The sequence below is a fragment of the Schistocerca americana genome, chromosome 1 (assembly GCF_021461395.2).
Source record: "Schistocerca americana isolate TAMUIC-IGC-003095 chromosome 1, iqSchAmer2.1, whole genome shotgun sequence".
Lineage (NCBI taxonomy): Eukaryota > Metazoa > Arthropoda > Insecta > Orthoptera > Acrididae > Schistocerca > Schistocerca americana.
In genome coordinates this window covers 225,427,512-225,444,913 of record NC_060119.1, presented here as the reverse complement: position 1 = coordinate 225,444,913, position 17,402 = coordinate 225,427,512, and the positions used below count along the sequence as shown (strand labels likewise).

Here is a 17,402-nt window from a genome sequence, read left to right as displayed (position 1 = left end):
TGATAGCAGGAAACCCATTGATCAGTCACTGACTGTCACATTTCTGGTCATCTCAACCACACCCTTCATCACGGCTTCGACTATCTCTTGTCATGCTGAGATGAGGTATATCCTGCCCAAAATCCTACTTGCATGACCCAAAGTAGTGTTATGCTGCCCACCCCTCAATGATCCTGTGGGCCATTCCCTTGTCGATGACTTCGGTGCAAGACGTGTGTCATAAACCCACCCAACCAGCCAGCACATTATACTGCAGTCAGTCACAGGCATTTCTTAGACCATAAAAGACAGGGCCACATTGTGAAAGCAGCCATGTTATATTCCAGCTATGCTGCAATTACTGCGTAGTGATCTTTGTGTGCATGACAGGTAACTAACTGTGTACTTGCATGAATGGTGACGCCCAACTGTAGCCAACCACAAACTTGACCATCTAGTTGCCAAATATGCTGTGCACTGCAACACAAATGAACTTCAACTGCTGCTTCACTATGCCTACCATTATAATACTCCCTTGTGGGAGAAGTTTCTCAGAACTACACAGGTGGGAATTGTATCTCCAGCATATCCTGTTTTTTCACAATATTTTTCATAAATTGTCTTTATACCATAATTTCCTCTCATAACTAAAAGTAATGGGAGTGCAATACACTGTGATAATCAATTGATGTTTGCTCAGGTCTGCTTACACTGTGTGGAGACGAAAAGGATTAGTGTGCTTGAACATACTAGTTTGCAATTGAGTGTTTAACCACCTTAACATTGGCCATGCTAGTTGCTGTTTGCATGGTTATTGTTACTGCGTATATATAAAATAATTTTTTCATGTAAACAATAGAGAACAATTACTTTTGCAACAAAGGTGAAGAAAATGATTGGCAAGTTGTCATTGGAATCAAATAATTTTAGATATAAGAAAAACAAACATTGCCTATATATGTTCATAAATCAGATATAGTACAACTAGAATCTGTCAACGAAAACACCTTATAAATAGTGTGCAGATTAATGGTACCTATACGTTTTCTGTGAAAACTATGCACTTTCCACAGATTAGTTCAGTTGTTTTCATGTTCCGTGGAACATTTACACTAATTTGTAGGTCCTAAATATGGTTACATGTTGAACATTAATAAGTTTTTTAGTAGAATTCTTCTACAGAATAGGTGTTGTCAAGGAGAAACTTTTTCAGTTTGTTTTCAAATTTCATGTTGCTGTCAGACATTTTATGTAACTGGGTAAGTTGTCAAAAATTTAAATTGTAACTGGGTAAGTTATCAAATTGTAACTGAGTAAGTTATCAGAAATTTAAATTGCCATTGTGTTCCCCATTTTGCACTAAAGACAACCGTGATGTGAAGTGATGAATGTCATTTTCCACTCTGGTATTGTAATTATGTACATCATTGCTTGTTTTGAACTGCAGTGGATTAGTTACAACAAACTTCATGAAGACACATATACATTGAATTTGTCTAAATACCTAACTTCTTATACAGACAGCGATCCTGGGTAAGCACAAAAAACATATAATTCTTCCAGTAAGTTTATGAAGAAAAGATGAGTTACCCCAGAACGTTATTCCACAGGTTATTGTATGAAAATATCAACTTACTGATTTCCTTGGCCAAGATTTGCAGTGATTCTAAACGCAAATGTGGCAGAACTAAGAATGAGAGAAGCAATTGTGGGAAACTAAAATGGCGCCTGTAACTGCAAACCGTTAATATTATTGCACAATAAAGCTGTGCAACATTATTGATGTTCGCGCCACACGACTCACAAAGAATGGCCCATAATATTATGCAGCATTTAGTCTGCTTCGAAAAGTGAGCGTAAAGATGCTGCTGCCCTAGTAACTGCTCTGCTGTGATGCATGCAGGACATACAGAAGCGGTATGAAAAACAGCGTCAAAAATTCGTGAAATTTGCCGTTAACGTGCTGACTGCCACAAGGTCACTGGTGGACATATTGTATTTGTAGTACAGCATATAATGCATCTTTTTATTTTATACCTCTTGATCGGGATGACGCTGGTGTGCGCGCAATCAGTTGTTCAAATTTTGTTCGTACACCGTCCAGAGATACACAAGCAAACGTGGTGGATTGTGTGAAACTCCGCTGTGGCTGCCGGCGACCTGTTTGTAGCAACCCACAAGAATGATTGTTAATTTTTCTATGAAGTCATTTTAATAGGTTAACAAAAAGTCTAGAAATAAGTGACTGGCAAGGATATTACCCGTACTGCTCACAAATGGCAAAATAATTATTAGGTAGTGCAAGAAGTTTCTAAAAGTTCGGATGTGCTCGGTTTTACCGGAAATAAAAACATGCTAAAAATTAATGCAAATCCAGAAGTACTGAGGAATAACGTTGATTATACAGGGGCCACGTAGATTGGTAGCACTGCAAAGATACGGCAAAGTCGTAAAGACTATTGTTGCGTCACGTTCGTAATACGCCGCATTGTTTAATGGAAAATCAGAAGCACATGCAATTTTGCAGTGCGCATAATTCTTCATTAAAGCGTAAAAATAATATATTTGTTGAAGCGTACTGAAGTAAGTATCAAAATACCGTAGAACTTGGAGTTTTTTTTTTTTTTTTTTTTTTTTTTTTCTGCAGAAACTATGAATTTTGCAATGCTTAATATGCAAGGGCTATTATAAGTGTTTTCGCTGTGTATGTCCCCATGGTATGACATGTTCTGTGATGTAAGACTCGCGATAGCAGAATTTGAATTGAAACTTCTAGCACGTAGTTAAAATTGATACAGCATAAAAAATGAACCACAATTTCTTTATTGTGTTAACCTAGTATTTGTATGTCTATGAGGAAATTCTAAAATCTCCGTATTAGGCTAGGCGCATATGAAAGATTATTTTACTAGTTGGATGATCGAAAAAATCATGTGTTAGTAAAATCGCAAGCAAGAGTATATGCGGTGGTGTGACAGTTTAGCATATTTGGTCGCGCATGTGGTGTTATAGTCGGCCGACTGAATTACGTTTTGTGGAAACAAAGCAGCCTGTATTCTTTCAAATAATTATTTGGTAAGCCTTTCAGTACTGAAGGCGCTATCCCGAACGACATTCTGGTATGTTAATGCAAGGTTAATTAAGAAACTTGTCGAAGCAGTGTCCTTATTTTGGTAGTTACAGAAATTTAACGGATGTGAAATCATATGGATTGGACGTGAATCGGTCATGTTCACGAACTGTTCTCGTCCGTTTTATGAAAATTCAATTAAATTAATTTCCACTATCGGCCGACTTAAAAGTGGGTTCATTCGCGCGTAACCAGAATATCCTGCAGTAGATTAACATGTATTACAAGACAAAGTAAAAGATTTGTCAGTCGTAGCAAAGTTCTGGGTGTGTCACGTCTGTTGTCACGTGGTAACTCATGTGTTGGAATTTTTTTTTTCCCTAACAGAGAGAATTTTACGCTGCAAGTTTCATGCAGAGTTAACACGTTTACAAGAAAAATTATTAAAAATCAACATCTTTCGTTAGAAATAAGTAATACCGACAACAAAATTAACGGTATATGAAATGTAAGAGACAGGACAAGAAGCAACAAAAGAGTATCGCTATTAATCACCTGGTGCTCCATGTCTAAAGATTTCTTTGTGAACAAGACGTTAAAACGTCACCTACCTTTCTTTATAAACTTTCTTTCCTAAGTTATCCTAACTTTTTCCACAAGACAGGAGGAAATAATAGTATGCAACTATGTTAGCATTTTGTATTTGAGTCGACACCGCAGAAGGTGCTTCCTGTGCAAAGTCAAGTGGACAAACATTTGTCATTGTTTGTGACCAATCAAATGTTTTGAATTTATCTGATCCCTGAGAATTTTTCACTTGGAGCTTATAGTGTGTATACATTCGTATGCATTTCCAAGCACTTACAATTTAATGTTGCTTAGTTGAAATAGTTTACTTTGGATTTTATAAAATTAAAGGGGAAATCATTTGTTACATTGTAGTTGGAAGCATTTTATTGGTATAGAATAGATCTGACCATTAGTCAGTCTTTTGCAGCATAAGCGAACATTGCTGTAGCCTATGTTGTAAATATTCTTCATGGGTTTGCCATCAGGAAAGTTTGAAGTCACATTGCTGTTTGTATTTATTTTGTTGGTTACTTGTGGGAAACAATAGTCATTTACAACTATTTTTTATGTTTAGTATATAGTTATTTTATACCTTAGTCACAGTTATCTGCATCACACACACACACACACACACACACACACATTCATTTTGAATGTCAGTTTTCCATAGATTACATTTATGTCTGCTTCTTGCAGGTGTGAATCTGGGGTTATGGGGGTCTTTTTACTATAACCCTCATCCCCTCCCCAAAATCTTTATCACACTCACATTTAGTGTGCCACAGATGCCTAGGATTTTAGTAATAATAAAAATAAGTGAAATGTTTTAATGTAATGACATTATTAACAAAAAGCCACTCTAGTTGCATAGTTAGAGCTTTATTAATCCTACATGACTGGTTTTGGCCTTTACATTAGGCTGTTACCAAGTGTATCTGAAAGTTACACCGCAGAAAAGTAGCATTTGACGGCTTCTCTGCAGTATAACTTTCATGTAGTGTAAGTGACCTAATATATTTGTAGAAATTGGAATAAGTTTTGTGGACTTGTTAAATTTTTAACTAAGCAACAGGAGTGGCTTTTCATTGGGTGAACAACAGTTGCAGAATCAGACCCTTCCTGTCATGGGGATAATCTGTTTATATCAGTGATTAGTAGTAGTGCTTTTCCTACTCCTTTCCACAGATATGCACCTGTCTTCTTGTAAGGAACATGCTAATTTTGAGATAGTTGTGGCTCTTTATAATTTAAATGGTTGTTGGAAAGAGAATCCACATTTTACTGTCATTTCCCATGATTTATTTTGGCATGGAGTGCATTTTGTACATCTCAGTGTGAGTTTGTTCAGTTCTCCATTGTGTTCTGGATGTTCACTGAGTAAGTAATGTAGAGGTTTCCCTCTTTTGATGTTGTCTCTCACCAGCCGTCTACTACTATGTTGTACCAAGTGCTTGAGTGCCTCTTTAACCACTTAAGGTAAACTGCTTTATTTTCTTTCATGGATTTCATTATTAATTCCACCATATCATAAATAAATGTGTTATCAGATCTCTACACTTTGGGAGCAACAGGCTGTGGACTCTGGACTACCTGAAGGCATCAGTAGATGTCTCTGTGGTCAGGGTATCATGATCCTACAGCAGTTGTCATTGTAGCTGATGAAATAAAGCTGCACCTCATTATATCTTCCAAGTGGCAGATTCATTACAATTTTGGAAACTATTGCTACCATTTCTTCCTTCGTAACTGAACACCTGCCAACTTAATTCTCATAACTTGCATTACTTTTATAAAAAGTAATAAATGACTATATGAGCATGTTTAACTGGTAGTATGAGGGGCAAAAAGAAATTTACACTTGTTAAGGCAGGCCAAGTAACTTTTATTGAATTCTGTACATTACACTTCAAAGTTATACAGATACATGATACTATTTTCATTAACCGTGGTCAGAACATTCTACCAATCATTCTATTCCTTCATGAGACAAATCTGCAACTTGTTCATGGAGCAGTTTGAGACTCACTGTGTGATTGTTCTCATCACTGGAAAATCTCTTTCCACTGAGATATTCTTTCAGCTTGAAGCAAGATGGAAATTTCATGGGCTTTCCAAAGAGTATAGTCTACATTTGTGTGGTCGTTGCCACTATTTCACTATGCTTGGGAATGGCATTGCATTTGGTCTATATACTGGCAGAATACCTCTATGGATCTGTGCATAATTTAGGCATTTCACCCACAAGAATTGTACTGTCCCATATACTTCGACTTTGGAGTACACTTCCAGTTGCTCCGCCATTTCAGTCGCACAGTGTCAAACACCTGTTTCCTGTGTTTCAGCAGAACTGTCTCTGCAGAAAACCCGGAACATGTACTCTCTTCTGACAATTCCCAACATTTGCAACGTGATAGTCTTAGCATGAGACAACATGTGTAATTTACTTTTTGAAAACCTTGCGTACCTGTTGGGTTTGGTAGCTCGGTCTGTAAATACTGTACTACTAACCTAAAGGCTCTGGTGAGATTATAAAAATGCAATTGTGCCCTATTACATCTTATAGCAGTGTACTTCTTTATCTTCTTTTGCTGTATGAAGCCTTCATTTGTAACATGAAGTAGAGAAGATTTAAGTGCGGTTGCTGAGAGCCCATTTAACTCAAAAATTGTATCAACCAGTGCAGATAAATTGTGTACTTACAACAAAATAAAAGATCGAACTTGTGTTGTAATATATGTTTTTATAGGAAGGCAAAATGTTTTTGCCTGTGATAGGTGACTGAAGATTTTGTTGAAATGTTCCACTGTTGCTTTTACAACTCTACTGAATTTTGATATACCTCTCTGTTTTTATATTTTTAGAGTCTGAAGGAGTGGGACCAAACAATCAATATTCTTGATTTCTTTATGGTAGAATTAGTTCTGGTTACAAAATAAGTCTTGAAATTTAGGTTCCTGTCTTTTGTAATGAACTACTTATGCTATCTGTTATGTTGCAGGGATCACCAACGAAAGATATTTCAACAGAGGAATCACCGAAAAAGGATAAGAAGAAGAAGAAAGGTTTGAGGACACCTTCCTTCTTGAAGAAAAAGAAGGAAAAGAAGAAGATGGCTGAAGCATAGGTAGTAACTCAGATAGGTGAGTTTGATGTAGTGAATTTTGTACTTTTATTGTGTTTGGAGCTAGAGGCACTCATTCCTTCCATCACACAAAATATGTGGGGCTGTTGTTTTTTATGTATAAAATGAGTGGTTGATGAGCACATGAACAAGACTGAAATTATTTAGCTAGTTTTTAGACAGTGTCCTTCTTCATAGCTAACTAGCACAGGGGTATGATGAAAAATAGCACATTGACACCTCCCTCACTGCCCCCCTCCCCCTTCTCTCTCTCTCTCTCTCTCTCTCTCTCTCTCTCTCTCTGTGTGTGTGTGTGTGTGTGTGTGTGTGTGTGTGTGTGTGTGTGTGTGTGTGTGTGGGGGGGGGGGGGGGGCACTCTTGACATGTCAGCATCTCAACTATGTGAGGGATTGTTCCATTATTTGTATAGCACTTAGCTTTCCATGTAATTATTGTAGCAAGAGTGCTAATAATTACAGTGTTGAGCATCATGAATAAGTAATCACCATCACAGCAGTTATCCACAATAAATAACAACATACTTTGAGTGTGCAGTGAAACTACAAAAGTATTCAACAGCTCCTCATTAATGTATTTGATGTTATTGTCACTTTTCAGAGCTCAAGCAAAGATTCAAGTTTCCTAATATGTTTGTCTACATTCTATTTAAAGCTGATTTTTTTCATGGGGAAACAAAAACCTAAGACAGTGTCACTTCTTTAAGATGTCACTGCCATAAAAATTTTAATATTCTTAACTTAAAGGTGTCCATTTCTTAAATAAACTTCAAATCGAGCAAGACAGGTGGGTGACCCGTACTTGTCTTGAATCAAGCAAGACAGGTGGGTGACCCGTACTTGTCTTGGGATATGCAACGCTTTGTGGAATTGGTAGAAATATACATAAAAGATCAAAGATAGTAGATGTAGTTGTAATTGGTAACTTTCATTTTCACAGGTTTCCCTTAAACTGAGGTACAGACTATACGGTTCTGAAAGCTTGCGAGTACTGTCTGGTTGTTTATTTATCTATTTATTTATTTTTAAATGTGTTTTTGGTTTGTAAATAAGGTAAGCAGAGTTGCCTGAAGTAAGTGTTGACGAAACCATCTGTCTTGTGTTTAAGGACTGTAAAGGAAGCAATCATTTTAATTAGAAATATTTTCCACAAGTATATTACTACATTTCCAAAACCTAAGTGAAAAATCACTTGACTTTTTTTTACATTTCACAGAAATTACAGTAGACTCAAAGCTACTTAAATCCAGCAGTGACAAAATGATGATGTTGCAGTGTGACAGCTACTTGTGACTTTGTTGAAATGACAGCGAATTACCATGGAGGCATCTCTCAATATGTGAAACGTGCTTTGCTCATGCTATATAATTACCCACATATGAAAACTGACGTACAGTTCATTTTGCATTCTCCCCTTGTTCGTTATTGGACATCATGGAGTTCTGTAGTATCTGTACTTTCATGCTCTTAACATGTAGGTTCCCTAGTTCTAATCATTAATTTTGGACACCAGTGTTTTTTATATCACTGCAACAGTAGTTGCCAAACAATACGGTGCACAGAAGCATTGTATTAGCCATTGTTGAATCCTTTATTTCACTTAAACAATTAATAGCAGCAAGTCTCATCATTGAAGTATCATTATTGTACAAGTAATTGTATAATTGAATTTCAGTTTCAAATTTATGAAACAATTTAACATTTTTTAGGTAAGTTTGTCACGTCTGCTTTGGTACACACACTCTACTGAGCACAAAGAACAGGCGAGAATTGTTTTCTTTGTTTTTTGTACCTGTTTCTAAAATCAACCAAGTTAAAGTGTGTGCATCATAGCTGGTTGTGTTTGAGACCTCAGACAACTTTGCAATCAATCAGGGAAGTTGTTAATACATTTGAGCGACATTAGTGAGTACAGCTCCCTAAACCACTTAAGGTTAATGTTGGAATGGTTCCCCTGAAGTGACACAACAGTTTCCCTTCTGCTGTGTTTCTAATGTTCTCATCATCAACAGGGTATAGAAGCCTAATCTTCTTTCTTGTAGTTAAATGTTGCATGAGGTTTGAAATCAAAATTTAGTGACGACTTTTAGTGCCAGGTGCTTACCAAAATCACAGTTTTGTAGCAAACGAACAAAAGGTGATACATATTTTCTGGCCTATTCCTACGAGAGACAGTTGGAAAAAAACTTTGTTGTTTTATTTCCTGGCATATGATGATATGAAAATGTTCTCAGGTGTTCAATCAGTTGATGACATTGTCCAAATGATATGATATTTTGGCAGTCTGACGTGTTGCCATCTTTGAGCAGTCATGATGACTGACTGTCTTCTGCTGGGCGCTGTATTACATACCTCCCCTCCCTCCTGTCATCAAACTTGGTTTTGCAGTACATGGGTGAGGCTCTGGTAGTGAGGTAGATATGGTATGTGTGTTTGGGATACAAGTCACAACCCTCAGTCACTGTACTTACACGATAGAAGTGAGGACATTGCAGACGTGGAGGAGGAGTGTCTACCTGGTGTGATATCAGTCATTTAGTTCTTGTGGCACACACACACACACACACACACACACACACACACACACACACACACACACACACTGCCTCCCCCCCCCCCCCCCCCCCCTCCCCGAACTTCCATGGTGCTTTGAGCATGTGGAAGGCTGGATCTGAAACCTTATTTAGTTGATTAGATTTACTTTCATTCCAATTGATCCGTGGTGAGGAGGTAGAACATATCGGAAAAATGCCATCGGTTTTTACCATTTCCTCACGTAGCTGGATCTTTACAGTTCATTTTAAAATACTACCCCGGAATGTGTTGCTTGTTTTACCAAATGTGTGTCATGTCATGTCTTTAGAAGATGGAGCACTCTGCAATCTTTTACTTTATTGGTCGTTCTTCGTTTGTGTGGTGCTTGTGCTTGATGCATCTTCATGTACTGTCTGGGTAGTCTGACGTGCGTACATTTTTCCCACACTGGCCCATGATCCTGTAGTCTCCAATTGGAAGAATACTCCAGAAATGTAACATTAGGTGTGTATTTCACCTGATAGTCCAAGATGAAAGTTTTGTTGAGGTATGTTAAACATGATGTACAACTCAGAAAGCCAAGAATCTGTGCGATCCAGTGCGAATGTGGGGAAATGCAAGTTAATCAAACTACATTGTTGGAACAGGCCAACATATTCTGGTACTATGTTTTAAAAGAATCTGTAAGTATCAATTGACAAATAAAGGCAGTGGATTCCAATGTAAGTAAGGCTTGGAAACACACCTTGACCTCAGAGCATGGCAGTCTTTGAGAAGATCAATGCACTCCATGCCAACTGAACAACCTGTGACTTCACAATTTAGATGCACCTCTTCTGCAGCCTTAGCAGCAATGCACTCCATGCCAACTGAACAACCTGTGACCTCACAATTTAGATGCACCTCTTCTGCAGCCTTAGCAGCATCCCAACTCCCACTCTAGTGGCACAGAGACTAAGGTCTGTGCTTGTGTCTTGAGCACATGTCCACTCCACCTTGACAGCAGACACCTGGGCACTGAAGCTATCTTGTGTTAAATGTTGTAACATAAATATGATTGTTGAGACTAATATTCGCTTTGAATTTGAAATCATTTCTGGTAGCATGTTGAGGAGGAGGGCAGTTTTGAGTAAATGCAGTTTATTAGAAATTATGGACATGTTTTTCACAATAGAAAAATGATTTGTTTATAGGTGTATAATTCTTAGTATAATTTAATAACTTCTAATTTTTCTTCACCGTTGTTGATGGGAACCTGTTCTTGTTGCCTTTTAGACACTGCCAAGGTGAAGCCAGCAAAATAAGTGTACCATCTCCAAGCGGATTCATTACTGCCACGATACTTTCTAGCATTTAATTGTTGACAGTGAACATCTGTTAAATGAGCAGATGTTGCATGTCCATAAACTGGTGGTGTATCAGTGTGCATGTGTGTATGCTCCAGAAGTTTCTCTGCCAGGGCTAACTGCTTTCTTCATGCAGCATTATTTGAAATAATGGTGAGCATGCTTTACAAGTTGTTTTATTTTTGAAATATGTATGTGTACAGAAAGTAAACATGTAAAACTTGAATTTTGTCGTGAAGAAAATATTGTCTTGTAAATGAAATTTACTGCCTCAGAAGCTTTTAATATTTTAAACTTTGTTTTGGCACCATTTATTCTTGGAATATGACTTATATATAGTGGTGCACAAAACATAGAGGTACAATACTGTTTTGTATTAATCTGATCGGTAGTGTACTGTGACAGATGTCTGCACCCCTGTACTGTTTACATTGTTAAATTTATATTTTGATGCAAAAATCTTAATCATGTTAGGTCTTTGTATCATTGACAGTTATTTCACAAGCTTTGTGTGATTCACAACTTGCTGTCATGTAAAAAGAAGGAAAGAGGACGTAAGGTTGTTGCTACGTACACTAAATTCGCAAATGTTTTATTACTTGACGTCTAGATGACTAGTGTAAGTAATATATTCAGATATTATCTATATATGAAAACAAAACAAAAAATGACAAAACTTGTCACTTCTGAAATGTAAACTGTAAATCTGAACAAACTCAATTGTATGTGAAAAATGTGAGTGAATGTGATAATTTCCTCCGTAAAAAACTTGCAGGACATTGACTTTTAGTGGCAATCTACACTGTGAAGTAGACTTTTATAGTTTGTCATTTGTTTAAAATATTATAATACTGTATTGTTTTGTTAAGTGATTTTTCTAGATTTTATTGACTTCTTTTGTGTAACTTGACTTTGGATATATCAGCATGTTTTTAATTTTTGATGATTTATGTATTTTACAATAAATGGTATGGAAGCCTTCAGAAAATCTTGTAAGCTTTGATAAAATTGTTTCACTGTATTTAAGAACTTTGTCTAAAGTGAATGTGATTACACTATGTGAAAGTTCTGCTTGAAATGCTTGTTGTTGTCATGTGATGTTACAGACTTCTCATACTGTGTTCAGAACAGCACCACAAAAGAGATACAAAAATGAAAAAAGTAAATGATTATTTGTATATTTTTGTCATTCTATGTCACTATTTCAATACCAAGAAATTGTGGGATAGTTTTCAAAATCTGCACTTCTGATGATCATCCTATCCATTCTTGTACAAAACTAAGCAAATCATTGTTTTTCTTAATCTCTAAAATATTGTGATTGCAAGTTTGAAATAGGATGTATTTTATTGGAAGTGCTTTTGCATTTTTGTATAAAAATGTCAGTAAAATAAATTTAATCAGTAATTTACTTTGGGAATCTTTATATGCGACAGAAAGTGATAAATGGTGAGTGTTGTGTCAGCATTAGAAACTGAATTAATATTGTGGTGCTTTAGAGCTGCTGTGTAAATTTGGCCTTCATTTCAAGTGGTAAATTTTGTGAAAGGAAATCAGGACTTTGATTGAAGCAAAAGAGAGTTATAATCCTTGCAAGTACTTGTGTTGGGAGCCAGCTTAACAGAATAAAGTAAGTTTCTCCACAAATTAAATAAATTCTTCTGCACCCATTTTCTTTTTGTTCCTGTTATATCTGTCAAATAAGACTTAATGAAATGTAAATGTGTATATATTCCTGACATTAAGATAACTTTACTATATATGACGTTATAGAGTTTTAAGTACATCTTCCCATTAAATCAGATTGAAGTAAATGAGCATAAGATGATGATTTAAGGGCAAGACCCCTACACAAATCGTTTCTGTATGCATTTTGTTACAGGAATATATATAATGTCTGATTATGAATGAAGAAAGAAGAGTACTGTCATATCATTTATAGTGGTGTTAAAATATGGTGATTACAACCAGAACAAAGATACTAAAAAAGAAAGAATGCTAACTTTCCACTGCCCTTGAAACCACAAACAAGTACAGAACCCAAACTACAAAGAAGCACTGAATCCTCTATTCAAAATGCATCACCAGTAGTTTGAACTTACTAATGTCTTTATTGTTACTATTGAATCTGTGAAAATAGTAGTAATTTACTGGCATGATAGTGGTCTTTGTTGGACTTTAGTTGTAATACACTGTTCTGCCAAAATTTAAATGGGCAGCCGTGATTTATCTATGTCTTGTTACAGCCTGACAATGAATAATCAAACACTTGAACAAGTAACATAATTGTTCCGTTGAAAATATTTGTGACAGGTAGTAGTGCCTTCTTCTCAGCTGTTAGGATAGTAAGAAAAGCAGTTGGGCTAAAAGACAAAAGTTTGAAAGAATTAATGAATCTGTTGCTTTATAATTTGAAAGCTTGAGTAGTTGCGATAAAATATGAAAAATATGCAATGCTAAAAGTAATCTGCAGGTGGCCAGGCTTACTGCACTTTACGAGCTGTGCTACCTCACCAGTTCTCAATCTTTGAATTCCACATACAGTACTGCCAACCTGCAGTAAGTGATGTAACCAACTTGTATATCATTTCTGTAATTTTATCTTCTAAGAAAGCAGACGTTGAGAGATGTGAAAATTACCAAACTATCAGTTTAATAAGTCACAGTTGCAAGGTACTAACACGAATTTGTTACTGACAAATGGAAAAACTGGTAGAAGTAGACCTCGGGGAAGATCAGTTCGGATTCCGTAGAAATGTTGGAACATGCTTGGCAACACTGACCCTACGACTTATCATAGAAGATAGAGGAAGGAAAGCCAAACCTACGTTTCTAGCATTTGTAGACTTAGAAAAAGCTTTTGACAATTATGAAGGTGGCAGGGGTCAGATATAGGAAGCGAAAGGCTATTTACAATTTGTACAGAAACCAGATGGCAGTTATAAGAGTCGAGGGGCATGAAAGGGAAGCAGTGGTTGGGAAGGGAATAAGACAGGGTTGTAGCCTATCCCCGATGTTATTCAGCCTATATATTGAGCAAGCAGTAGAGGAAACAAAAGAAAAATTTGAAGAAGGAATTAAAATCCATGGTGAAGAAATAAAAACTGGTTTGTTGATGACATTGTAATTCAGTCAGAGAGAGCAGAGGACCTGGAACAGCAGTGGAATGGAATGAACAGACAGTGTCTTGAAAGGAGGATGTAGGATGAACATCAACAAAAGCAAAGCAAGGATAATGGAACACAATCGAATTAAATCGGGTGATGCTGAGGTAATTAGTTAGGACATGAGATGCTTAAAGTAGTAGATGAGTTTCGCTATTTGGGGAGCAAAATAGCTGATGATGGTCGAAGTCGAGCGGATATAAAACGTAGACTGGTAATGGCAAGGAAAGTGTTTCTGAAGAAGAGAAATTTGTTAACACCTAGTATAGATTTAAGTGTCAGGAAGTCGCTTCCGAAAGTATTTGTATGGAGTGTAGCCATGTATGGAAGTGAAACATGGACGATAAATAGTTTGGACAAGAAGAAAATAGAAGCTTTCGAAATGTGGTGCTACAGAAAAACGCTGAAGATTAGATGGGTACATCACGTAACTTATGAGGAAGTACTGAATAGAACTGGAGTGAAGAGAAATTTGTGGCACAACTTGACTAGAAGAAGGGATCGGTTGGTACCATATGTTCTGAGGCATCAAGTGATCACCAATTTTGTATTGGAGGGCAGCATGGAGCGTAAAAATCATAGAGGGAGATCCAGAGATGAATACACTAAGCAGATTCAGAAGGATGTAGGGTGGAGTAGTAAGTACTGGGAGATGAAGAAGCTTGCACAGGATACAGTAGCATGGAGAGCCTTGTTGGCCGAAAGCTTATTTCCTGACAGACTTTTTGTTGGGCCTGTCTGCGATTCAGCATCTCCACTACATGGTGAGTAGCAACTATCCTTTTGCTACTATTTTCCGCTTTTAAAATGTATATTCAGTGTTCTCTTCTTCAGAAACACTTCTCATGCTGTTGCCAGTATACATGTCTTGTCCTCTCTACTTCAGTCATAATCAGCCATTTTGGTGCCCAAGTAACAAAACTCATTTACTACTTTAAGTGCATCATTTCCTAATCTTAATTCCCTCAGCATCACCTGATTTAATTCGACTACATTCCATTATCTTGTGTTTTGCTTTTGTTAGCATTCGTCTTATATCCTCCTTTCAAGAAACTGTACATTCAGCTGCTCTCCCAAGTTCTTTGCTGTCTCTGAAAGAATTACAATGTCATTGGCCAGTGTTGACATTTGTATTTTTTCTATCTCTCTCTTCTTGTTTCCATTACTTATTGCTCAATGCACAAACTGAATAACATCAAGGATAAGCTACAACCATGTCTCACTCTCTTCTTAACCACTGCTTCTCTTTCATACCCCTTTACTCTTGCAACTGCCGTCTCGTTTCTGTACAAGTAGAAAACAGCTTTTCACTCCCTGTATTATACCCCTGCAATCCTCAGACATTCAAAGACCTATCATCTTCCTGGACATATCATTGAAGATAAATTGTAGGGTCAGTATTGCCTAGTGTGTTCCTACATTTCTCCAGAATCAAAAGTGATCTTTCACGAAGTCAGCTTCTACCAGTTTTTTCATTCTTCTTCTGTAAAGAATAAACGTTATAATTTTGGAATGATGTATTAAACTGACAGGTCATTAATATTCACACCTCTCAGCATCTGCTTTCTTTGGGAATGAAATTATTTCATTCCTCTAGAAGTCTGAGGGTATTTTGCATGCCTCATACATCTTGCTCACCATATGGAAGAGTTTTGTCATGGCTAGTTCTCCCAAGGCTATCAGTACTTTCGACAGAATGTCATTGACTCCTGGGTTCTTGTTCTGACTTAATTTTCCTCAGTGCTCTGTCAAATTCTCCTTGCAGTATCATATCTCTCATCTCATCTTCATCTATGTCGTGTTTCATTTCTATATAGTTTCCTTCAAGTGCATCTCCCTTGTATATAGATCCTTTGTGTATTCCATCCACCTTCCAGTTTTCCCTTCTTTGCTTAGGACTGGTTTTCCATCTGAGCTCTTGATATTAATACAGCTGCTGCTTCTTTAATTTTCCTGTCATTGTGATACGTTATCTTTTCCCTTGTGAAATAAGATTCTAAATAATTACTTTTGTCCTCTGGCCATTCTTGCTTAGCCATTTTGCATTTTCTGTCAGTTTCATATTTTAGATGTGTGTATTCCCTTTCGCCTGCTTTATTTGCTGCATTTTTATATTTTCTCCTTTCATCAATAAAATCCAATATCTCCTCTCCTGTGTTATTCAAGGATCGCTATTAGGCCTTGTCTTTGTACCCATTTGATTATCCGCTGTACTTCACTGTTCCATCTATCAAACCTATGCATTTGTCTTCTACTGTATTCCTTTCTCCTGTTCTAGTCAGTCGATGCCTAATGCTCCCCCTGAAACTGTCAACCATCTCATGACCTTTCAACTTAAACAAGTTTCGTCATCTTAATTTTCTACTTTTTTGCAATTTCTTCAGTTTTAACCACAGTTCATAACCAATAAATTGTGGTCAGAGTCCACATCTGCTCCTACAAATGTCTTGCAATTTAAAATCTGGTTCTGAAAGTTCTGTCTGAACATTATACCCCTAATTATCCTGAAAGCTTCTGGTGTCTGCAGGTCTCTTCCACGCATACAACCTTCTTTCATGATTCTTAAACCAAGTGTTAGTGATGATTGACTTATGCTCTGCGAAAAATTCTGTCAGTGGGCTTGCTCTATCATTCCTTTCCCCCGGTAAATATTCACCTATCGCTTTCCCTTCTCTTCCTTTCCCTACTATCAAATTCCAACCTGCAATCACAATTAAATTTTCATCTCCGTTAGCTATCTGACTAATTTATTTTAGCTCATCATACTTTTCTTCATAGTAGCTACTATGAACAGCATAGCGAACGTGTTAACAAGGCCAAGATTGACACTAAGCTCATACTTACAACAGTAGTACTAGTTATATATCATCTATCTCCGCAGATGATGAAGAGATTGAAGAGGAGATATTGGATTTTATTGATGAAAGGAGAAAATATAAAAATGCAGCAAATAAAGCAATTTAAAAAACATAACTTTGCATTGGATGTGTTACTTGTTTATTTTTGTGGATTATACATACCTTCCCATTGTGTGAGCCCCTGACACAGGTAGTTCAAGCGTCAACTTACTTCGCAATTTCTGGGGATGTAATTGATGTATTGCGATGCAACAAACGCCGTTATTTTTGAAATTTTTCATGCTGTTGGTTGCATATGAAATAACAGGGGGTGTCCATTTAAAAAACACACAAGTTTGTGTTGAAAATAGTATTTGCTTAGGTTTTAAAATTTTGCATAATATTTGGTTTCCTAAGCCCCTGCCGTAAGTTCATGCTGGTGAAAGTCGTTTTTGAATATCTATTGTTGTTCCACAGATATTTGAGGTGGCAGAGTTAGGTGAGACACCCCGTATAGTATATGAAGGAGAAAAATTGTTAGCAAAGTCCACAAAATTGTCTAGGTTGATTTGCTTCAAATTTTTACATGATAGTTTAATAAGCATGCAGATAAAAGTACGCTACATATTTTTGTGATACATATGGAACCCCCACGCCCATTTACCGTGGACCTTGCCATTGGTGGTGTGGCTTTCGTGCCTCAGCGGTACAGATAGCCATACCATAGGTGCAATCACGACGGATATGTAACTGTTTAGAGGCC

General features: G+C 36.9%; 1 protein-coding gene across 8 annotated transcripts in view; it reads left to right on the top strand.

The window, feature by feature from the left end:
- LOC124615282 (protein hu-li tai shao) overlaps positions 1-12,285 on the top strand; it is a 444,989-nt gene extending 432,704 nt beyond the window's left edge. For all 8 annotated transcript variants that reach the window (XM_047143165.1, XM_047143337.1, XM_047143425.1 and 5 more), the window contains 2 exons: positions 6,618-6,759; positions 10,568-12,285. In XM_047143165.1, the coding sequence (XP_046999121.1) occupies positions 6,618-6,743 (126 nt within the window). In that variant the 3' untranslated portion in view covers positions 6,744-6,759; positions 10,568-12,285. The remainder of the gene's footprint in view (positions 1-6,617; positions 6,760-10,567) is intronic.
- The last annotated feature ends 5,117 nt before the right edge of the window (positions 12,286-17,402 follow it).